The sequence below is a fragment of the Halichoerus grypus genome, chromosome 2 (genome assembly GCF_964656455.1).
Source record: "Halichoerus grypus chromosome 2, mHalGry1.hap1.1, whole genome shotgun sequence".
Taxonomy (NCBI): domain Eukaryota; kingdom Metazoa; phylum Chordata; class Mammalia; order Carnivora; family Phocidae; genus Halichoerus; species Halichoerus grypus.
In genome coordinates, this window is record NC_135713.1 from 126842571 (window position 1) to 126867823 (window position 25253).

Below are 25253 nucleotides of genomic sequence, written 5' to 3' on the forward strand. Positions count from 1 at the left end.
TCCTGTTCAGCTTGATTGCTTTCCATCACTCTGTCTTCCAGGTCACTGATGTGTTCATCCACTTCTTCTAGTCTACTATTCCATCTGGTGTATTTTTAATTTCAGTTACTGATTTCTTAATCATTGATTGGTTTTTTTTTATGTTTTCAGTCTCTTTGTTGAGGGTGTCACTGAGGTCCTCTACTCTTTTCTCAAGTTCAGTGAGTATTTTTATGACCATTACTTCAAATTCTCTTTCAGGCATTTTACTTATCTCCATTTTGTTTAGTTCTCTTGCTGTTATTTTTTTCCTCTTCCTTCATTTGGCATATTTCTCTGTCTCTTCATTTGGCATATTTCTCTGTCTCTTCATTTTGTCTAACTCTCTGTGTCTGTTTCTATGTGAAATCAGCTATGTCTCCTGCTCTTGAAAGTAGGCGCCTGGGTGGCTCAGTTGGTTAAGCAACTGCCTTCAGCTCAGGTCATGATCCTCGAGTCCCGGGATCAAGTCCCACATTGAGTCTGCTTCTCCCTCTGACCCTCCCTGCTCTCATGCTGTCTCTCTCTCTCACATAAATAAAATCTTTTAAAAAAAACAAAAAAGAAAGTAGTGGCTTTATGAAGAACAGGTTCTGTAGTGCCCTGTAGTGCAGTGTCCTTTGTCCACCAGAACCTGGAGCTTCAGGGATGTCTCCTATGCGTATTGCTTGCACCCCACTGTTGTGGCTGAGCTGCATTTGCCTTCAGTCCATTTGTGTACCATGGCTCTCTTTGCCTCTTGTTGGCAGAGTTTGGTTCCTATGTTAGTGGGCCAATTTGGGGCTGCCTTGTTCTTGATGAGTCAGACCAGTCATTTTCCGGATATGTGGTAGCATGGAACTGCAGGGTGCTTTGCCTGTGTTTGCCTCAGAAGCTTTCGTTGGTGGTGGGTGGGGCCCACAGTCAGACCAGATATCTGCCCCTCACTGCTGGACTTCAGTTAAACTGGTGTGTGTGGTTGTCTTCCTCTCTCCTTGTGCAGGAGTCACTTTGAAGTGGTCCTGGCACCTCTCAAGGCTGCTTGCATGGTGCCAGGTTTGTGCACCACTTTGGATGGGCTCTGGCCAAGGGCATATTGGAGGAGGCAGGTCTGCAGGAGAAAGGAGGGGTGGTTTCTTGGTATTAGCCAGGTTTGTGTAGGTTTGCTGTGGGAGGGGCTGCCTGGAACCAGGCCTGGCTGGTGGGGGCATGTACTGAGGAGAACACAGGGGTGAGGTGCTCTGTTAGCAAGTTAGTTGGAGTTTGTTTGTGCTGGGCTATTTCCCCCAGGTGTCTGTGTGTCTAGGCTGGTGGGTGGGGTGGGGGCTGGAATGGTGCCTGATGGCTCCTTTTTTCCTGGAGAAGTCTTCAGGGATCCCTGCTCCTCCCTCACTTGCTCTGAGATTAGTAAACAACTCACCCCCCTGTCTACCCTACACGTTTTTCAGACCGCTCCTTCTGTGCTGTATCTCCATGGGGCTGTTTGTGGTGCTATCTCTTTAAGAGCAGGGGCTCAGTTTCCTCTGCTCTCTCTGCTCTCCTAGAGCTGAGCCTGCTGAATTTTACAGTTCCAGGTGTTTACTCCACAGACTGTAACAACTTGTGAGATTAGGCCCACTGGTTTTCAAAATCCAAATGTAATGGAGGCCCGCATGTGGGCTCCCAGTGCTTGGGGCACCAGGCCTGAGGGTCCATTTTTTATCCCTCTCGGAGCCTGCGGTGTCCCTCCCTCATGTGGATAGTCCTGTGGTCCATTTAACTCCTGATGGCTTCTCTGCCCTTCCTACCTTCTTCACCGTGCCTCCCTCTCTACATTTAGCTGTGGAGAGTCTGTTCTGCAAGACTTCTGGTTATTTTCTTGGTTATTTACACTGATGTGGGTGTTATCTAGTTGTATTCATGGGATGGGATGAAGTTAGGTAGGATCTTCCTACTCTGCCATCTTCGCCGGAAGTTGTATCTATTTTTGTTTTGACTCAGCAGTTTCACCAGTAATGTCATTAACAGATGAATGGTTAAATAAGCTATAATGTATTTACACATTGGAATACTATTCAGCTGTGTGTGTGTGTGTATATATATATATATATATATATATATATATATATGAAGAGGATTTCTAAAGATAAATGGGAAGATTCTCTAGGCTTTTAGTGAACCGTAAAGCAAGGCAGAACTGAATTACTTACCGTTTCTCTAATAGTGGAAGGAAAGTAATACTGTGTTGCAAAAAGAGTTTTTAGAAGGACAATAATAAACCATTTAAAGGGATTTTACCTATTGGGAATGTGTGGAGTGGGAAACGGTACTAGAAAAAGGGTCAGATCTAGATTTCTGTGTATATACTTCTTTATATTGTTTTTACTTTTGAATCATATGAATGGATTTCTTATATACATTACTAAAAGTTGACAAAACAAGAAAAAAAGTTGGAAATTCATGTGAAAAACTTTTGTAAACTGAAAAATACTATATAAGTGCTGGTTATTTATTTGAATTTCAGTTGTGATATAGAATCTGATACATGAAATATGGTTGGTTATGTGTCCAGGTTAAAATTTTTGATCCCCCAAGTCTCCCTTCCTCCCATCCATTTCCCCTTTCTGAACAATTTAGTCCTAAAACCATTAGGTAGGGCTGAACACTTATGTCAGGTGTTGGAGGCATGGTGGCCCAGAGCAGAGTGTTGGAGCTCAAGTAAGTTAAGGAGGGCATCTCCATAAGGTGCTGCTTGATACAGTATTGGATGGGGAGGATATCCATCTTGGCTGTCTGAGCCTGAGGAAAACGTCCATGCACGTGAGGGAGTGACAGGGGAAATGAAAAACTGGTTTCATATGAGGGAGTTGATTAAATAAATACATATGAAGGATAATGAGAGGCCTGTTTTTCTGAATGTTAGAAAAGGAAGTTATAAATAAGGAAAAGGAGAAAACTAGAAGAACCCTGTGGTGTTGGATTGGAATTGGATTTATTGTGAACTTAAGCTTATATACATATATATATATACACGCATATATATGTACATATGTATATACACACACATACACTCATACACATATATACATAAATATGATAAACGTAGATATAAACTTGTTTATGTGTGTGTTAAACACATATGTATACTCTTTAGCTCTATCTACTGAGAAAGCAGAGGAACAGTGAGTCCCCAACATATGGGCATACCTAGCATCTAGATCTTATTGTCTAGATTCCATTTTCCACTAAAAGGAGCCAGGGCTTCTTAGAGAAATGACTGGTCCTTGGGCTGAAGCAGGGAAGGAAAAGGATAAGCCTGGAACTTGTGATGAAAGCTTAAAAAATGATGAGAACATGTCAAAGGAACATAGAAGCCAGCTTGAAGGGGTTGTCACTGGCTAAGTAGGGAAAACTCTAGCATAAAAACAAGTAATGATAGTAGCAAATTACAACCCATTGAATGAAATAGGAAACCATGAGTTTATATGATCTAAATAAATTGAAAGTTTGGTGAGAAACAGTATATTATGGCATATAAGTATAAGCAGCATATGAATTTCATAGTCCCCCCCCCCAACCAAAATATTGTTAATGATAGAGGAGAAAAGCATTTGTTTACAGTGGAGATGCTTGGTAGGCACCACCTTAATCACTTGATACTGATCATCAGTGTCAAGAATATTATCATAAATGGGCATTGAGATCATATGCCACATGAAAAGTAGCTGTATTGTGGTTATGTAGAGAATGTCCTTGTTTGTAGGAAATACACATTCAGGTATTGATACTTTAGGAGTTCATAGTGTATCAGGTAGTCAACTTACTCCCATTTAATTCAGAAAAAAAAATTCTTTGAACTAAACCTGCAACTTGTGATTATGTGAAGATGGAAAAAAAAATAGTTAATAAAAATTATAATCTATAAAAACCCAGGTTTTTTCCAGTGATGTTTATAACATTTTTTATGCATTCCTAGAATGTATTTGTTGTGGGTTAAAAATAAAGTATGGCATGATTCCTTTAGGAATGAAAGTAAGATAAGGAAAAAAAAACTGAATCCTTTTTGCTCTACAGTTGTGCTCATAGATGGCCTATGTCTACCTGAGGGTTGCTGACTGTGCCCTGTCCCCTCACTAGACCATCTTCCACAGAAGTTGTTGCTGTTTGGATTCAGAAAAGCCATGACTTCAGAATGTGAGAGAGAAAAGACACTGAACAGCTGGGGAGTTGGTAGGGGAGAAGGGTGCGTGTGTGTGTGTGTGTTTGTGTTTGTAGTAAGAACTTTTATGTACACTTTCATGCACATGTTTATGCTTCAGTTTTGAAACTGATGTATGTTTGTCCCTTTCCTTCCTATGGCAAATTGCTTCATGATTCAGAGATTGGATATACAGAGTTCCCTCAGCCTGGAATATCTTTCTAGCCCTCCCATTCTTCTTTCACCTTTTAACTCCTTTCCTTTTTTTTGTAGTCCCAGCTTCCTTGATCTCCCTAGACTAGGTTAAGTTCTCTCTTAGGCAGTTCACTTAAACATCATTGATCCTTAACCTCTTCATTTGTAATATGGGGATAATAGAGTTGTTATAATTCATTTGTAATATGGGGATAATAGAGTTGTACATAAAGTGTGGCTTTATGTAAAATGGAATAGTACCTGAGCAGATAGTAAGTGCAATATGAGTTAGCTGTTGCTAACATGATTGGACATATTTGAAAAAATATATATATATTTATATATTATACATATATACACATATTATACATATTTGTCTAGTTATTTGTTAAATATCTCTTTCTCTCGTTAGTTAGTTCCATGAGGAAAGGGACTGTTTCATTCAACTTTGTTTCTTAGTTACTGGTCCACGTAATACTCACATACTTTTTTTAACTTATAAAATTGTGGTTTGCAACAGGCCCACTGAGTTTGGGTTTTTTCCCCCAGTTTTACTGAGAAATAATTGACATATATCACTCCATAGTTTTAAGATGTACAGCCTGATGGTTTAATTTATATATACTGTGAAGTGATTACCACCATACGTTCAGCTAACATTTATATTCTCATATAGATAGAATAAAAAGAAAGGAAAAAATCTATTTATGATAAAAATTATTAGAATTTATTCTCTTAACTTTCATATAATATCATATAGCAGTGTTGTCTATAGTTATTCTCTTGTACATTATTCTCTTGTACATTATTACATCCCTTGTACTTATTTATCTTATTACTGGAAATTTGTTACCTTTTACCACCCCCTTCAATTCCCTTCCTCCCACCCTCCACTTCTGGTAACCACAAGTCTGAACAATATTTGTTTTTCTCTGACATTTCACTTACATAATGCCTTCAAGGTCTATCTTTGTTGTTGCAAATGGTAGGATTTCCTTGTTCTTTTTTCTATGGCTGATATATATATATATATATATATATATATATATATATATAATAAACAGAGAGATATACTGAATATCTATCATATATATACATATATATATATATATATATATGTATATATATCACAACTTCTTTATCCATTTATCCGTTGATGGAAACTTAGGTTCTTTCCATGTCTTGACTATTGTAAATAATGCTGCCATGAACATGGGAGGTGCAGATATATTTTGACTTAGTGTTTTCATTTCCTTTGGATATGTATTCCCAAAAGTGGAATTGCTGCATTGTAATGTAGTTCCGAGTTTTAATTTTTGGAGGATCCTCCATGCTATTTTTCATAGTGGCTGTACCAATTTACAGTAGTGCACAAAGCTTCCCTTTTTTTTGCCACATCCATGCCAGTATTTGTTGTCTCTTTATTTATTTATTTATTTATTTTTATTTTTTAAGATTTTATTTATTTGAGAGAGAGAGAATGAGTGAGAGAGAGCGCGCACGTGAGAGAGGGGAGGGTCAGAGGGAGAAGCAGACTCCCTGCTCAGCAGGGAGCCCGATGCGGGACTCGATCCCAGGACTCCAGGATCATGACCTGAGCCGAAGGCAGTCGCTTAACCAACTGAGCCACCCAGGCGTCCCTGTCTCTTGATTTATTGATGATGACCATTCTAATAGGCATGAAGTGGTAACTCACTGTGGTTTTAGTTTACATTTCCCTAATCACTAGTGATGTTGAGTATCTTTCATGTAAAGCTAGCTGGGTTTTGCCTTTAAGTATATTATAGACCTACTAGTTCTTGTAATCTTGGTGAAGTTACTTAACCTCTGTGGGCTTCAGGTTTCTTATCAGTTAAACTGGGTTATAATATCTACTGTCCTGAATATTACAGAAAATATGCTTGAAGGCCTATAATTTTGATGGTGATCATTAAGTAGAAATTTATTAAGATGTGGCCAAGAATATCAGTGCTAAAAATAACCAATATTTTTAGTAAGTCTCTAAATGAAATAATATAAATGGAAATAACTAGTGAAGTTCCTGACTCCAAATTAGGCATTCAGTTATTTCAGTAGGCATTCAGTTTTTCTTACTTCAACTTTTTTCTATAGTATTGATAACTAAAAACCAGTAAGCATATGCTAGTTCTAGATGCTGTATAGGGCACTTTATATATTTATTTATATATAAGTACATGATGAGATACACACACACACACACACACACACACACACACACCCCTTTCTCTCCATTAAATAGATAAGCTTAGAGAGGTCAAGTAACTTGCCAAGGAGCCAGGATTTAAATTCATGTCTATTTAGTTTTAAAGCCCTTGTTCTTTTTAGTTTATCATGCTCTTTACATTTTTGGAATTATCATGTGTTCTCTTTTACAATGCCTTTGGTGATGGTGGCAACTTGTAAAATAATTGGCCTTCAAAAATTGTGATTTCAGTCACATTACTTCTTCTGAAAACCTACTGAGGTCTTTTACAGGGAAGAGTTACATACTGGTAACTGTGATAAAGCACCAGAATACTTTTAGGAGTATCAAAGTCCTTGGTGGATTGCAACTTCGGTAGTTGTGGGCAGTGAAAGCTCTAGAACCTGTGGGGGAATTAGGAGGAAAGCAAGAGCATAGAGAAAAAGAAATAGAAATATATGATTCTTTCATACTACACCACTGTACAGCCTTCTAGTCCTAAACTCAGCTGTTATTAAAAATTTAACTGTTCAATACATGAATACATTCTCATTTCAAAATAATAAACATAAGTTCATATATGTAGAGACACACACATTTAGTAAAATATGAAAGCTTCATTTTCATTTCTCCCATCCCTACATCTCTCCATAGAAGTTTTTTTCATAAAAATATGTTAATGTTACTTAATGAAAAAAGTTTTTTTCATAAAAATATGTTATTTAATGTTAACCTGTAATGTGTGTATTGTTATATTTAAGTGAGTTAATATTTTAAAGTTTCTCCGTTTTAATTTCTTATGTGGGAGAATATTGATAGATATAACACACAAACAAAAGGCCTAAAAGGGGGTTTGAGATCAAATAATTTGAAAACTGCTGTAATATATTATGTCACTAGTAATGAACATTGTTGTAGACCATAATGATAAGAAAAATTCCATGATTTGATAACCTTGGTGAGAAAAGCACAATACAAACTCCACAAGAATGGAAAACAGTACTGGAGAAAATGCAGTAAAATGCAAATCATTTTACCAAGGTTGTATTACTTTGAATTATCTCATACTTGGTTTTTTCAAAGGTTTTTATACTATAATTAAACTTGTATATGATGAAAAGTCTTTTATTAATATGAATGGGCATAATATCTCTATTTCAGAAACTCTGTAGTGATGCTCAAGTAAAAGTCTTTGGGAAATGCTGCCAACTGAAACCTGGAGGAGACAGTTCTTCCTCACTGGATAGTTCTGTGACTTCATCTTCTGATGTAAAAGACCAGTGTTCTAAGTACCAAGTAAGATCATTGATGTCATTTATTTATTCATTCATTCACTCACAACTACTTTTGAGTACCTACAATGTGTTATGCACTATCCTAGGGACTGGGGATATAACAGGAACTAGTCCTTAACTTTCTGGGGAGGCAGGTAATTAAATAAGTAAGTTTATGCATTTTGATAAATCTTAGAAGTTCAGAGAACTATGGGCATACGTAGCAAGGGGTAGTTTCTCCCTTTTATTTCCCAATTCAGATTTTTTGGGCTACCAGAATAATTCATTTTAGATACTTATAAATTATTGAAATATGAATATAAATATAAACTAATAATACAGTTTGGCTGTAGTATGAAATTGTAGTATGATTGGAAGTATACACATGCAGAAATGGACATTTATATATTTCAGAAGTAATCTGACTCTTTTAAAATACAAAGTTAAATTAGTACCTAATGGGAACTTATGTATAAACTTGTTGTATTTTACATAAGATTAAATGCTTGGCTTCATACCAAGTGAATGTCATCTATGTGAATTTATTTGTGTCATCCAAGTTTGCATGAATGAATCACAAGTATTTTATATTTAGCAATATCAACATGGAATTCTGGGTCTTTAAATTATTTGTAATTAGTAATTGTGTTTGGATGGGAAGTGACCCTTCTATCATGTCAATGTGACAGTGTATATGAAAGAGCTCTGAAGTGTTTAAAATCCAGATACTAGGAGGTACTATATAGTTGTCCCAGGGGTCTTCCCCTGTTTCTCCTCCAGCTTAAGCATGATACCTTAGTAAGTTCCTAATAGTGTTATGCTATGTGACATCATCATACTTATACCAGGTTGGGTGTTTGCTGATTTGATGAATTGTGTAGACTTGCATTTCTGCCTAATATAATGCAGTTAAAAATCAGTATTAGCACTTGGATCCAGATTGTAGAAACCCTGAAGCATTGAGTGATTGCACCCTCATGTTGCATCAAGATCCCTAGAGATTTTCTTTTTTAAAGTTCATATTCCCAGGCTGTGTGCCCAGATATTCTGATATAGGCTCAATATGGTCCTGGAAATCTGCTTTTTTAGCAAGAGACATTGAATTATTGTAGCATGTAGTTCACTACACTTGATAAATGTGATTTTGGGTAGCTAGAACATTATTTTTGGTCTACACAGATTATTACAGATTAAAAGCTTCTAGCAATAGGTACTTAAAAAATTGACCTTTTAAATAAGGGCCTTATTTAAAAAAAGTGTGAAAGATAATAGCACTTTTAAAATTATAACCTTTATTATAGATTATGTTTCATAAAAATATATAACATGCCAGTGACATTCATGATAACTATTTGGTATGTATTAGAGCAGGCAAGGATAACCTTTACTGGCAAACTATATGGTCTAATAAAATTTAAACATGAATTTATTTTTACTATATTTTGCTTTGTGAGGACTCTTTTCCAGTTTTAGTAGTAAAATCTGTAAATGCTTTGATACTTGAATTCATAATAGTTTTGAAGATAGGCATTGATCTTAAAAAAAAAAAAAAACCTTTGCACTTGATCATTAAAAGAATCATTCTCTCTGTTCCTAAAATGTTGTTTTTAGTACCCAAACCTTTGTGTTTTGAAATAAAAATTTTTTCTTAATCAGATCCCTAGATGAGTTATTTTAGTAAGTAGGTATATCAGAAGTGATTTTTTTCTTAAACATTGGCTTTGTGTCTTTATTAAAACAAAATTAAGACTATAATACCTAAGAGAGAAAAAATAATATGTAAATGAATATATATAAAAAAACTAATACAAAATAGTTATATATAATGAAATAGATTGCTATTTGAAGATGCTTTTTTAAGAAAGCTAGCAGTGTAAATATATAGATTTTTTAAAAACCCAGATGGGCATTAAATAAGCAGAAGAGTAGAAGAATCACATAAAAATAAAAATAGTGTGCAGATATATTCCCTGACCTCCACATGTAAAATGGGGGCCTTCAACACTTTGTTATCATCAGAAGGGTCTTTTAAATATTTTTTAAAACTCCTAATTTTTTATTTTTTATGATGGAATGGCTTAGTGAAATTTGTGAATAACACTCAGTTATTATCTTAGATAGTTATTTAGGTCCTCTTCCTCATCACTTATTTTATTATATAACTGTGTAAGTTAGGAATTGCATTATTCCTAGGGATTATTTTGTTCACGTGACAAGTCTGAAAGGCTGTCTAGGTATGGTACATGGGTTTCAAGATGGCTTTACAAACCAAGGCATCCTTATCTTTCTACTTAGCTAGAGTTAATGTGTAATTATTGCCTTGTCGTCCTAATATGGCATCTCCATCTCCAGTGACTTCCATTTATATCTCATTGACCAGGCCTTTGTTGAATGCATATAAATGCATAAGTTCTGAAAGTGCTATTCCAACCATTAGTTTAACCTTTTGGATGTAGAAACCAACTCACAATTTGTCTACAAGGGAGGCTGTGAAATGCATTTTGGGGGGGGGTGCACATTGCTGCCCTGAAACAAATTAGACTTCAAAAGTAAAGAATAAGATATTTTGTGGGTAATTAGTGATATTTACCACAGTATCTAATTAGTAACCAAATGGATGAGTTCAATTTTACTTTTTTTCTGACTCCTATGATGACAGAGACATTTAAAGAATAATGGAAAGGAATAACTTTTAATTGGAGTTCTTTGAGAGCAAGACATTGTAATGTTTTAAATAAGTCCTTTTAAAAAATACAAAATAGATATAAATTACCATGTTTATAGATACCTCTTTTGCACAGTAGGAGTGCTAAAAACTGTTCTGTATGTTTAGTGAATTCTATTTCTTACTTTCTGCCCTGGAGAAACATTGCATATGCAAAAGATGTGGTTGACAATGTTCTTTTAAGCATTAAGTATTATAAAAACCTGGAATTAACCTAAATGTCCAGCAGTAAGGTGAACTGTGGTATTTTCATACAGTAGAATACTATGCAGCTCTTCAGAAGGAGTCTTTGTATAACAATATGGTTAGATCTGTAACACATTGTGAAATGAAAATCAGGCTATAGAACAGTGTATACAATGTAGAGTCACTTTAAAAAAGTATGTAGAATAACTGTAGCAAAGGAATTTTCAGTAAAATTCAATATTTGAAATAGGTTTTAAATTTTGCAGTTTTATTAACGTTATGGTTATTTTTTAGGGTTCTCGGTGCTCTTCTGATGCCAATATGCTTGGAGAGATGATGTTTGGCTCAGTAGCAATGAGCTATAAAGGTTCTACCTTAAAAATTCATCAGATCCGGTGAGGGTTTTTCTGATTTTTCATAATCCATTTTAGAACATGTAATTTTTGAAGATGGGAGAATTTCCTGTAGTCTTCACACAGATTGAGCATGTCAGATTTATGGTGTTTTATGGGTTTCATGCTACTTCATGACTGTTGTAACTATGCAATGAAATCTTTGTGATTTATACCTTTTTTGGTGGGGGGGATGGGAACAGGGAGAGGGAGAGAGAGAATCTTTTTTTTTTTTTTAAGATTTTATTTATTTATTTGACAGAGAGAGACACAGTGAGAGAGGGAACACAAGCAGGGGGAGTGGGAGGAGGGAGAAGCAGGCTTCCCGCCGAGCAGGGAGCCCGATGCGGGGCTCAGTCCCAGGACCCTGGGACCATGACCTGAGCTGAAGGCAGACGCTTAACCAGCGAGCCACCCAGGCGCCCCTGGGAGAGAGAGAATCTTAAGCAGGCTCCAAGCACAGCATGCAGCCTGACATGGGGCTTGATCTCGCAACCCTGAGACCATGACCTGAGCCAAAGTCAAGAGTCCAACACTTAACCAACTAAGCCACCCAGGCGCCCATATACATTTTTATTTGTAATAAATTGAGAAGTTCTTTATGTTTTAGTTTTGATCTCTGTCTCTGTCCCTTTCTTTTTCTTCATAGTTCCCCTCCACAACTTATGCTCAGCAAAGTTTTTACTGCACGGACGGGCAGCAGTATCTGTGGAAGTCTCAATACGTAAGTGATTATGAATGCTGGGAGAAATGGATTATTTAGGATGTGCAAAGTGTGAAAACTAACAGACTGTTCTTAGGGTTGCAGCTTAAATTGAGATTTTCTTCCTTAAGTTTGAAAGTTTATGGAGGTCAGACTTTTTTCTTCTAGCTTTATTGAGATATAATTGACATCCAACATTGTGTAAATTTAATGTGTATAACACATTTATTTGATATATTTATATATTACAAAATGATTACCACCATAGCATTAGCTAACACCTCCATCCTGTCAAAATTACCATTTCTTTTTTGTGGTGAGAACAGTTAAGGTTTACTCTCTTAGCAACTTTCAAGTATATAAAATAACAGTATTATTAGCTATAGTCAGCATGCTATACATTAGATCTCAGAACTTAATAATCCTATAACTGATGTTTGTACCCTTTGACTGTTATCTCCCCATTTCCCCCATTCTCAACCCCTGGTAACCACCACCCTGGTTTCTGTTTCTCTGTGTTCAGTTTTTTATATTGCACATGTAAGTGATACTATACAGTGTTTGTCTCTCTCTGTCTGACTTATTTCACTTAGCATAATGCCCTTAAGGTTCATTCAGATTGTTGCAAATGGCAGGATTCCCTTTTCTCGTGGTCAAATAATATTCTTCTGTGTGTGTGTGTGTCTTTGTCTTTGTATGTGTGTGACATTTTATCCATTCATCTGTTGATAGACACTCAGTTTGTCTCCATTTGTGGATGGTTGTCACTAATGCCACAGTGAACACCTGAGTGCATATATCTCTGAGATCCTCATTTTAGTTCCTTTGGATATATATCCAAAAGTGGGATTCCTGGATCATATGGTAGTTCTATTTTTTTTTTTTTTTTTAATATTTTATTTATTTATTTGACAGAGAGAGAGACAGCGAGAGGGAACACAAGCAGGGGGAGTGAGAGAGGGAGAGGCAGGCTTCCCGCTGAGCAGAGAGCCCGATGTGGGGCTCGATCCCAGGACCCTGGGATCATGACCTGAGCCGAAGGCAGACGCTTAACGACTGAGCCACCCAGGCGCCCTGGTAGTTCTATTTTTAATTTTTTGAAGAACTTCATACTGTTTTCACAGTGGCTGCCTCAATTTACATTCCCACCAGCAGTGCACAAGGGTTCCCTTTTCTCAATACCCTGTCCACCACTTGATAATCTCTTGTCTTTTTGATGTTAGCTATTATAAAAGGTGAGAGGTGATACCTTGTTATGGTTTGATTTGCATTTCCCTGATGATTAGTGACGTTGAGCACCTCTTCATGTACCTCTTAGCCATTTGCATGTCTTCTTTGGAAAATTGTCTGTTCAATTCTTCTGAATATTCAGAGGAAGTATTAATTTTTTAGTTAGGTTGTTTGTTTTTTGCTATTGATTTGTATGAATTATTTATATATTTTGGATATTAACCCTTTATCAGATAAAGGATTTGCAAATATTTTTTACCATTCCATAGTTTGCCTTTTAATTTTGTCAGTTGTTTATTTGCTGTGTAGAGGCTTTTTAGTGTGATGTATTCCCATTTACTTATTTTTGCTTTTGTTGCTTGTGCTGTTTGTGTCATATCTAGGAAACTGCTGCTATGACCATTGTCAAGGAGCTTTTTAAACCCTATGGTTTCTTCTAGGAGATTTGCAGTTTTGGGGTCTTTTGTTTATATCTTTAATCAATTTTGAGTTCATTTTTGTGAGTGGTGTAAGATAGGGTTCTAATTTCATTCATCTGCATGTGGTTATCCAGTTTTCCCATCATCATTTATTGAAGGCACTATCCTTTCCCAGTTAAATGTCCCTTATCAAATATTAGTTGACTGTATATACAGGGTTTTTTTCTGGGCTCTTGAATTCTGTTCCATTGGTTTGTGTGTCTATTTTTATGCCAGTACTATACTGTTTGATTATGTTAGCGTTGTAGCATAGTTTTTCTTAGGATTGCTTTGGCTGTTAACGGTCTTTTGTAGCTCAGTACAAATTTTAGGATTGTTCTCTTATTTCTTGGAGAAATGCCATTGGAATTTTGATAAGACTTGCATTGAATCTATAGATGACTTTGGGTAATATGGACATTTTAACAATATTTCTTCTTCCAACCTACTTTTTGAGGGTTTTTTTTCATGGAAAGATGTTGTATTTTGTCATATGCTTTTTCTCTCTTTCTCTTCCTTTCTTTTAAAGAATTTTATTTATTTATTTGAGAGAGAGAGAGACAGAGATAGTGACAGAGAGCACGAGTGGGGAGGAGAGGGAGAAGCAGGCTCCCTGCAGAGCAGGGAACCCAATGCAGGGCTCCTTCCCAGGACCCCAGGGTCATGGCCTGAGCTGAAGGCAGACACTTAACCGACTAAGCCACCCAGGCACCCCGGTCATATGATTTTTCTGCATCTGTTGACATAATCATGTGATTTTTATCTTTCATTCTTTTAATGTGGTAATTCTCATTTATTGCTTTGTGTATATTGAAGCATCCTTGCAGTCCACTGATAAAATCCCACTTGATCATATTGAATGATCTTCTAATGTTCTGTTGAATTTGGTTTGCTAATATTTTGTGGAGAATTTTTGCATTTATAATATTCAGGAGAAGTGATCTGTAATTTTCTTATAATGTCCTTATCTGGCCTTGGTGTCAGGGTAATGCTGGCCTTGTAAGATGAGTTTGGGATGTTCCTTCTTTGATTTTTGGAACAATTTGAGTAGAATTGGCATTAATTCTTCTTTACATGTTTAGTAGAATTTACCAAGGAAACCATGTGGTCCCCTTGGCTTTTCTGTGTTGGGAGGTTTTTGATTAATGATTCATTTTTCTTACTCATTATTGGTCTGTTCAGTTTTTTTATTTCTTCATGATTCATTCTTGGTAGGTTGTATGTTTCTAGGAATTTATCCATTTCTTATAGGTTATCTGTTTTATTGGTGTGTAACTGTTTATAGTGGTCTCATGATCCTTTTTATTTGTATGGTATCAGATGTAATGTCTCTTTCGTTTTTGATTTCATTTATTCGAGTCTTCTCTTTTTTTTTCTGAGTTAGCTAAAGGTTTGTTGATTTTGTCTCCTCAGAAAACCAGCTCTTAGTTTCATCGATCTTCAGTGTTATTTTTCTTTTTTCTATTTCATTTATTCTCCCATTGATCTTTATTTCCTTCCTTCCTAACTAACTGTGGGCTTTGTTTTTTCCTCATTTTTTGAGGTATAATTCAACGTCATTTATTTGAGATCTTTTTGGCTTCTTACTGTAGACATTTATTGCTATCACATCCCTCTTTGAACTGCTTTTGTAACATCTCACAGGTTTTGATATGCTGTGCTTCCATTTTTATTTGTTTCAAGGTATTTCTTGATTTGCCTTTTGATTTCTTCTTTGACTCATTGGTTGTTCAGGATCATGTTGTTTAATCTCCACATATTTGTGAACTGTCCAGCTTTCCTTTTGTTACTGATTTTTAGTATTATACCATTCTGGTCAGAAAAGATACTTGGTATGATTTCAGCCTTCTTAAATTTACTAAAACTTGTTTTGTGACCTATCATGTGATCTGTATTAGAAAATGTTCCATGTCCACTTGAGAAGAATGGTATTCTGCTACTCTTGGATATATCTATATATGTATTTATCTGTTAGTTCCATTTGGCGTAAGGTATGGTTCAAGTCCAACATTTCTTTGTTGACTTTCTGTCTGGATGATCTGTTCATTGTTGAAAGTAGAATGTTAAAGTCCTTTACTAATTACTGCATTGTTGTCTCTTTAGATATGTCAGTGTTTGCTTAATATGTTTAGGTGCTCTGATGTTGAGTGCATTTGTATTTATGATTGTTACATGCTATGTCTTCTTGATGAATTGCTCCTCGTATTATATGACCATTTTTCTCTCTTGTTACTGTTTTTGGCTTGAAGTCTATTTTTTCTAAGTATAGCTTTCTCTGCTCTTTTTTTATTTCCATTTACATGGATTATCTTTTTCTATTCCTTCACATTGAGCCTATATGTATCCTTAAAGCTGAACTGAGTCTCTTGTAGGCAGCATATTGTTGGGTGTTATTTTTTTTAATTCATTCAGCTGCTCTCTGTATGGAGTCCAGATTACTTCTCATTTGAGTTTAGTTGAAGAATAGGAAATGTGCTTTCTCTTTCTCTAATTTGCTCCTAGAAACTATATCTGGAAGTAAAATGTTGATGACATTCCCATGTTAGGATGAGATACTGATTTTCCATTTTGTATGCCATGTTGAGTTAGCATCTGTGTATTGTGCTCTTCAGTTTTCAGATCCCTTGCAGAATTAAGTCTGCAATCAGGAGTGGCCTAGGTCACCCATGGTGGGGCACAAGATTACCACAAGGTGTTAATGCCAAGATTAGAAAAGTGAAGCTGAAACAAGGGCAGGCCTGATATTAGAATCATGGGCTACATGCCAGAACTTAGTAAATGAAGGACTAGGGTTAGGGTGAGCTGTTAGTGGATTCCAGTGATGGACTTCAGGGCCCAGATCAGAACTCTGGCTAGCCAGAATCTGTGGGGTTACAAAGTCAAAAGCAGCAGGAGAGGTAGCAAGGAGGCTACTCAAAACTAGAAAAATTCTCAAGGGTTCCATTAATTGTAAATGCTCCAAAAAGACCTATCAGGGGTTTTATTAGCTAAGGTTCTAATACTTATAGTTCTTTATTAACTTTTCTTTTAGGAAGGAAGGAAAGGGGAGAGAGATTTTTTCACAGGATTATGGATGCTTAAAAAATACTGATGTTAAAAGTGCTACACTAAAGTAGAAATTAGAGATCCTGCTTTGGAATCTCTGATTCTAGCTCTGATCCTCTCAGTTTCTTCATCTTTTCTAATTTTTTACTGATGGTTTTTAAAATCCCTAGGAAGATACTTTGTACTAAAAGCATAAAGTAATTTTATTTTTGTTATTTTGAATAATTTACTAACAGGAGTGATATAGTTCATTTATAATGTGTGAACTAATGATACGTTGATTTTTGTTCTTGTCTTTTTTTTTTTTTTCTTCTTTTCCTGCCAGAAGTTTAGAAAATAATTTCAGGTCCAAAATATGAGGGAAAGCCTTTACAATTTAAATTAGGGTCAGTAACCTTTTTCTGTAAAGTTCTAAATAGTAAATAATTTTGGCTTTGTGGGCTGGGCAGTATGTCTGGTTTGTCAGCTCTGCCATAGTAGCATTAAAGCAGCCATATACAGTACATACATGGCTGTATACATAGCATGGCTGTTTTCCAATAAAACTTTACTTATAAAAACAGGCAGCAGGCTGGATTTAGTCCTCAGGGGTTGCCAACCCCTGATTCAGTGCTATAAACTAAGAAGAATACTTAAAACTTAAAAAAAAAAACAGTTTTATACTTAAAATTTCATTGAGATATGCAAAGAATTGCCATCAAGAGCATAAAATGAATTTGCAATTTATTGTTTCTTTTCCCCCTTTAGGCTGCAAGACAGTCTTGAATTCATCAATCAGGACAACAGTACATTAAAGGCTGATAATAACACAGTTATGAATGGACTACTTGGAAATATAGGTAAATGGTTCCTTTGGTTTTACAAGTTTTGTATAGGTTAACAGTATAACAAGAATTTGCAGTTCTTTCTTAATAATGTAGATCTTTTAATAAGACCACAGAGTTTGACATACTAGAAGTGGAAAAGGAATTTAAATTGGAAGTATGTATAACATTTGTATTATTTGCAAAACATACTTTTTGTATATTTGAACATAATATTTATTTTATATGTGAAAAAAAACTGCTGAAGATATATCTGGTTTGTTTCTTGTTTATAACTTTGATGCATCTTTGAAAGGCACTGTCATTGATATAAAAAGTCCTTACCAGCTTTTTTTAATATTTCAGCTGAAGAAGACTGGTATTACACTTTCTCCTTTCTCTCTTCCCTAACCATAAAAGTAATTTTAAAATGGTGTTCATTTTTGTGACCTGAATTCAGATAGATGAGCAGATACTCAAATTTGATATTCCTTTAAAGATTTATTAAAATAACAGCTTAGTTAGTAATTTGGATAGTTGATTGTTGTTATTATTTAAGTTCAACATTTTGAAGTGACAAACTGTTCCTAAAATTTCTAGTCATTTGTTTTACCCGACAAAGCTAAACTAAATTGATGCTGGTCATATTCCTGGTACATAAATAACTAACATGCCAGAACGTGGACAGCAATTAGACTAGGATAAATACTTCTCTTTTTCTTTATTTAGTGAGAATTTTTATTTCAAATTGATTTTAATAAATATTAGTTATATATATAAGCAGGAAACAGTTTTTCTTCCAACTTGAACCATATTGCATTCTATTATTTTTTATAATTTATGTTCATTCAAACGAACAACCATTTATTCAGCAAGTGGTATGGGCTAGTTACAGTGTCAGGCATGTACTTTAGAAAGTTTGCATATTTTGGGGAGCCTGGGTGGCTCAGTTGGTTAAGCATCCAGCTCTTGATTTCGGCTCAGGTCAGGATCTCAGGGTTGTGAGATCAAGCCCCGCGTCGGGCTCTGTGCTCAGTGGTGAGTCTGCTTGAGATTCTCTCTGCCCCTCCCCTTGCTCGCATGCTCTTCCTCTCTCTCTCAAAATAAGTCTTTTTAAAAAAGAAAGTTTGTACATTTTTTAGAAAAATAGTACTGCTTTTTCATAACTCAAATGATTAGTTATTTCATTGGTTTTAATAAAGTAAAAATGTGACAAGGAGATAACTGAATCTTTTTTCTTTGTAATTTGATACTTTCCAAAGCTCAAGAGGTTAATTAAAAGCTATTTATTTTAGTAATACAAATCCATTATCACTTAAAATAGTAAATTACCTTATGGATACTAAATACACTCATCTTCTCTGTTTTAATACAGGATAGGAAATTAATCCATTAAAAAAGTGTAGACTTTAAATAATGAGTGGCTTTTACTTTCACGTTTGTAATTGTGAATCAAGGATATTTGAGTACCATTTCTTATTTTCTTTACATTTCCAGTTAATCAGCAAATATTTCTCAAGCACCTCTTCTATGCTAAGCACTCTGCTAGTCCCTGAGGGTGCAGTGGCGAAGCAGACAACTTCCTGCCTCAACAGTGGGAATCACACAAGTAATACAATAGTTAGTGGGAATCACACAAGTAATACAACAGTTATAGTAGAGTGCAGTTAATTCTTGGACATGCTAAAGAGCATGGTGTGATAGAAATGAGGAAGAGTACCTAATCCAGTCCTGGAGAGTCCCAGACTTTCTTGAAGAAGTGAAGCCTAACCTGGAAGGATTAGCCCTGTGTTTGGGGACAGAAATATTCTAGGAAAAAGCAGTAGTGTGTACACAGACCTAGGAGCAAGAGATGATAGCATGAGGAAAGAAGGTGAATAAATCCCCTTCTTTGATGGAGCAAAGAATAGGAGTAAAGAGAGTTAAAAGAAATAAAAAAAGTGAGTAGGAAGTTGATGACAAAGGGTGCTTTGGGCTGTAGTGAGGAATTTGAACTTAGGCTTTAAGCAGTTGGGTAGTAGTGAGGGTGTGTTAGTTTGGGTCCTCTACCTGTTTTTTAACAGGTGCAAGACATGATTAAACATGCAAGGATAATATTAGGAGAAATGATAATGTAAGAGAAAATGAGGAGGGAGCTGGGAAAGGTCAAGAGAGCCCTCAGATTGTGATGCAAGTCTGACCCCAAATGAAAGAAGATTGAATGGAAGTGTCCTATCCTACCATGCAACCCATGGAAGGTTTGGTAAGGCCATTGACAAGTATTTAAGTCAAAGTTCGTTGTTAATGTGTTGCCAAAATGTGTCTGCCTTACTATTTCTGCTGTGATCAGTCCCTGGCTAGGAGCAGCCTATGGGATATGTGGCCTTGCACAAACATCACAACAGATGTCAGAACACATCAGCTTGGGGTACTTAGTCAATTATACTCCTTATAGCTGGAGATCTTTGCGGTGCATTCTGAAGGTGACCACAGAGGAGTTGTCAGAATAGAGAAATATGATCAGATTAGCTTTATATCTACAAAAGAGTATTCTAATTGCAGTGGAAAAGGATTCAAGTGAACCAATGGGATTGAGGAAAAGATCTGTAATAGAAGAGTCCTTCTGATAATCCAAGTGACAGATACTGGAGACCTAGAATAAGACTGTGTCAGTGAGGACAGAGAGTTGTTGAGAGGTTCATTATGGGAAATAGAATGGACAGGACTTGGAAATTAGATGGAAGAAGGGAGGAGAAAGGAGGAATCAAGTGTGGCACTTTGCTGTCTGGTTGTGTAATTGCTTGGATATTGGTGTCATTCAATAGAAGGAACAGAAGAAATTAGGAATTGGTGACTTTAGGTTTATGTATGTTGGAATGGAAGTATTGGTTGGTTATTCAAGTAAAGATATTCATTATAGTTCATTAGTAGATGTAGTGGTAGGTGCTATAACATAAAAATTAGTGAGCATGTAATAATTTTAAAGCAGTAGAGTTTTTTTTTTTTTTCCCCAGTCATGTGAAGTTCAAAAGGATGTTCCTCATTGATAAACAGTTTTTCTCCAAGCAGTGTTTCAGAGGTCCAATCTCCTTCCTTCTTGGAGTTCTGCCTTTTTCAACATGTGGTTTCCAAGGTTGTGCTCAGCTGCATGAAGCCATTGGAAAGGAATTGAGTATTGAAAAGGCACATCCATTTCATAACCAACCTCAGTGTGAACATGACCTATATCAGTTTTGTTTACATTCTGTTGGTGGTAACTAATCACATGGCTTCACCTATAATATAAGGAGATTTGAGAAATAAGATCCCTAGCTGGGTAACTTCTCAGAAACTACTTGATAAAATGGAAGGGAGAACACAGTTCTTTGTTAGACAGTTAGCTGTATCTACCATGGATTTGTGAAGCATTAACTTATAAATGATAAATGAAAGTGTAAGAATGAATGAGGTGACCTAGGAAATCTTAAATAATGAGAAGGAAAGGTTGTTGAGGATAAAATCCTGGGGAATGCTGGCTTAAAGAAGGAAGGAGTAGGTGAAGAGAAGCACATAAGAGGATTAAGAAAAAAACCTAGTGTGTAATCATTGGAAACTGTGGGGAAAAGTTCAAAGTGTAATTTAGTCAGCATCAAATATATAATAAGGTAATATAAGAGTATGGACTGCATTAATCAGTAGGAAGGCTTTTGGTGGCCTATGTGAGCAGTTTCATTGGAGAGAATAGAATCTAGAGTTGAGGAGGGACTCAGAGGTCATTCTTTCTTCCAAGATTTAAGCAGTGGTTCTTTTTGGTCTCAGGACCTTTTATGCATTTAGAAATTATTGAGGAACACAGAGAGCTTTTGTTTATATGGGTTACCTTTATTGATATATGATGTATTAAAAATTAAAACAATATTTTAAAATTTATTAAGTCATTAAAAAAAACAACTTTTTTCATGTTAATATAAATACATGTTATGAAATGACTATTTTCCATGAAAATTTAATGAGGAGAGTGGCATTGTTTTACATTTTTGCAAAACTCCATTTCTGGCTTAATAGAATACAACTTAATCCTCATATCTGCTTCTGCATTCATTCTCTCGTACTATGTTGTTTTGGTTGAAGTGTATTAAGAAAATACAGTTTTTAGGGGGCGCCTGGGTGGCTCAGTCATTAGGCGTCTGCCTTCGGCTCAGGGCATGATCCCAGAGTCCTGGGATCGAGCCCCACATCGGGCTCTCTGCTCTGCGGGAAGCCTGCCTCTCCCTCTCCTACTCCCCCTTCTTGTGTTCCCTCTCTCGCTGTGTCTCTCTCTGTCGAATAAATAAAATCTTTAAAAAAGAAAAAAAGAAAATACAGTTTTATACAGACCCCTGAAAGGGTTGCAAGGACCCCAAGGAGTCTTTAGACCACATTTTAAGAACTATTGAACTATATAAGATTAGATATATGGAGAGAATAGTTTTGACTGTGCTTTTTTAAATAACTTTTTTGTTTTATTTTTTTGAGAAGGGGGGGCAGGGAGAGAGACAATCTTAGGAGGCTCCAAGCTCAGCGTTGGAGCCTGATGCGGGGCTCGATCTCACAGCCCTGAGATCATGACCTGAGCCGAAATCAGGAGTCGGAGGCTTAACTGAGCCACCCAGGCACCACTAGTTTTGACTGTGTTTAAATGTTGATGGAATAGGAGGTTATAAGGAGGGTAAGGGTAGAGAGAGAAGTGGTAAAGTGAGATTTTTGAAGGTCCTAGCTGACACAGAATTAGCTTTGGAAGGGAGGGAGGAGTGGGTTCCTAACTCTAGCAGGAAGGAGACAGGTGGGCCAGAATTTGATTAAGTTTGGAGACAAGGTGGTAGGAAACAGGAGAGTTCCTATCTAGTAAATTTTGTTTGTGTGCACACATGCATATGAGGGAGACAGTCATATCCTGAAAGTAAGGAAGGAGGTAGGTAGGGAAGGAGTTTAAAGAGAGTAGATAAGTTTTGAAGTAGCTAGAGAGAATTGAAGAAGGAGCTGAACAGTCGAAACACAGAAAGATTGCTGCAAATGCACTATAATTTTAGAAATTCTTGTTGTAGAAAAATATCCATTAGCAATTTGAAAAATACATTTGTCACTTGATAAAACAGAAAGCCCCTATTCTATCCTGGGTAACCTCCTAGGTAGCTCTTCAGGCCATCTTGATTAAGCATAGCAGGCAACCCAAACCCAGCTGCTTGCTTCCAGGCTCTAATGTTGCCCCTTGGAGTCTTCAGACTCTGTGTTTGGTCCAGCGTGTGGCAGCCATATTTTCTGGACAGCTGGGAGTCTGGCCCTGATGGGTTGCGTTAGTGTTCCTGCTTCCATTGTGGCTGACTTTTGGTTTAGGAACTTTGCTTTCTTCCAAAGTTAGTTACTTTGTAACTTCACCAGGTTAGAAAAAACAAGTTGCATACCTATTTGTCAGTAGATCCCTTTTCTGCTCTTTGTTATATGTTGTGTTCTCTTTTCTCAGCCAAGCACTTAGGTGGTTTTTCTCTTTACTGCAGGGGCAGGAGAATGCTGTAATCTTAAAACTGACTTTTTGGGGTAGCTGGGTGGTTCAGTCGGTTAAGTGTCTGCCTTCAACTCAGGTCATGGTCCCAGGGTCCTGCGATCGAGCCCCACTGCGGGCTCCATGCTCAGCTGGGAGTCTGCTTTTCTCTCTTCCTTTGCCCCCCCACCCCCAGCTCATGCTTTCTCTCTCATTTTCTCTCTCTCTTGTGCTCTCTCGTGCACGGGCTCTCTCAAATAAATAAATAAAATCTTAAAAAAAAAAAAAACTGGCTTTTTAAAAGATAAATTTATTTGGCAAATGTCAAATTATTTAGATAACATTACTGTGCTTTTTTGAATCTTTAAAAGCATTGTTTTAGGTTAGAAAGGATTGAACATTTGAAATAACTTTTACCTTGTATAGTGGAAGGTTATTATTATATACAGATTTATTAGTAAGTAGGCACGAAATTGTTGTTTGACGTAAGCTATGACTAGAGAGAAACCATCCTGTTTTAAAGAAGGGAAGCCAGCTTGAATTATTCTTACTCAGTTTAAAAGCTTCTATCCATATCTGTTGGTCTGCATTTGTGCTGCCTAAGCTCACCCTTTATTCCTGACGCTTTGTGGCTTCTCTAACAGCCCTCTTTCATATATATTTTACGTTTTTGCCATGTAGGTCTTTCACAGTTCTGCAGCCCCAGGCGGGCATTCTCTGAACAGGGTCCGCTCCGCCTGATCAGGAGCGCCTCTTTCTTTGCAGGTTTGCAATGTGCTGTGTGGGTAGACTAGTTGGTGTGCTCCAGTGGCTAGAATCTGTAGTTAAGCTGTGGAAACAAGAGAGCAGATAAATGCATTTGGGGAGGGTGTGGTTAAGAAAACATTGTTTAGCAAGTGTAATAACTTAATTCCTTTCTACTGAGTATGTTCTTAAAACTTTCCAGAAATTTTCAGTTATCAGTAGAATTGACATTTTCATGAAATTTCAGTTTGTTATTTCTTATCTCATTATAAAATAATGATTTTAACTTTAGAATCCTAAACCAAATTTTAGTATGAACATTATTTCTTATAATACCAGCTAGAATTTCTCATGTGACACTCTCTTGTTTCCATGGCTGAGTAATTTTGTGTACTCATAGTTCACCAATTGCAGAAAATGTCCTCTGTTATTATTTTAAAATTTCTGATCTATGTTATTCCATAAGAACGATTTCTCTTAGAGCTAAGATTTAGATGAACAAGCACCACTATATTGACCTCTAAAAGGTATATGTGAGTGTATTTATGTCATTAACTTGATGATTATAGAGTGTGTTTATGCCTTGTATTCAGGGAGTTGTATCTAACTTTTTGTTTTAATTAATATTTACTTTCCTTACAAATATGAGATAGGAACAATACATATTTATTACAGAAAATTTGAAAAATATGAAAAATGGGCAAAAAATATATATTAGCCATGTGTCAGCTAGAATGAACCTTTCTAAAAAAAACACATAATTTAATTTGGATCATACTCTTCAAACAATTTTCTTAAAATTTTTATTTTGAGGAATTTTTAAAGATACATTAATGTTGGCAGAATAGTAAAGTGAACCATCTTATACCCATTATTTGCCTGCAGGAATCATTCTTATTGTTCAGTAGCATGCTTTTTAGTCATTTAGTTAGCGTATTGTGAGTATCTTCCTTTTAGTCATCCCTTGCTTCTTTAGATATTATATCATATTTTCATATTATATGTCAATCTTCACCTAGATCTCAAAGCTTGTTCAACTGAGTAATAGCTCTTGGTGTTGGGTTTGTGCCATGCTATTGAAAAAAATAAAGGAATGCAGTGAGATGAGCATGATTTCATTTGCTATATAAAAGAAGCAACGTCACCCTGAATAGCATTATATGCTTTAACTGACAGTTTTGTCTTAATTCACAGTTCACAGCAACCCAATGGACATGCCTGGAAGAGAGCTGAATGAAGACAGAGACAGTGGCATAGCACGCTCTGGTAATGCCAGGTTCATGTGTTAATCTAGTTTTCTTATGACATCACTGTTAGCCAACAATGATTTTTATTTTTTCCTTTATCATCCAATTTCATGTACACAGTTTGTTAGTATTGACATTAGCCTTATAAGAGAATTGTAACGACAGAGAAATATGTAAAATTTAAAATTTTCATGTTTACTGTTACATGTGCCTGGTGGAGTACGGCCCAGATGAATGGACATTGGCTTAGACTTAGCCAGTATAAGAAAAAAATGTTGCTCAAGAGATGGCTTAAATGGCATAGTAGAAAAAACACATTTGCTTATATCTGCTTACTCTTAACTGGAGTTTTAAGTTGTCAGACTGTCTCTTGCCCAGAAAAGCTTAGGCATTTTGAA

General features: G+C 36.1%; 1 protein-coding gene across 4 annotated transcripts in view; it reads left to right on the forward strand.

The window, feature by feature from the left end:
* FNIP1 (folliculin interacting protein 1) overlaps window positions 1–25253 on the forward strand; it is a 155895-nt gene that overhangs the window by 80602 nt on the left and 50040 nt on the right. For 3 of the 4 annotated variants that reach the window (XM_078067546.1, XM_078067549.1, XM_078067548.1), the window contains exons 3-8: window positions 7734–7868; window positions 11052–11152; window positions 11799–11873; window positions 17333–17424; window positions 23546–23629; window positions 24803–24874. In XM_078067546.1, coding sequence (XP_077923672.1) covers window positions 7734–7868; window positions 11052–11152; window positions 11799–11873; window positions 17333–17424; window positions 23546–23629; window positions 24803–24874 — 559 coding nt within the window. The remainder of the gene's footprint in view (window positions 1–7733; window positions 7869–11051; window positions 11153–11798; window positions 11874–17332; window positions 17425–23545; window positions 23630–24802; window positions 24875–25253) is intronic. The other variant, XM_078067547.1, reaches the window with a different exon arrangement.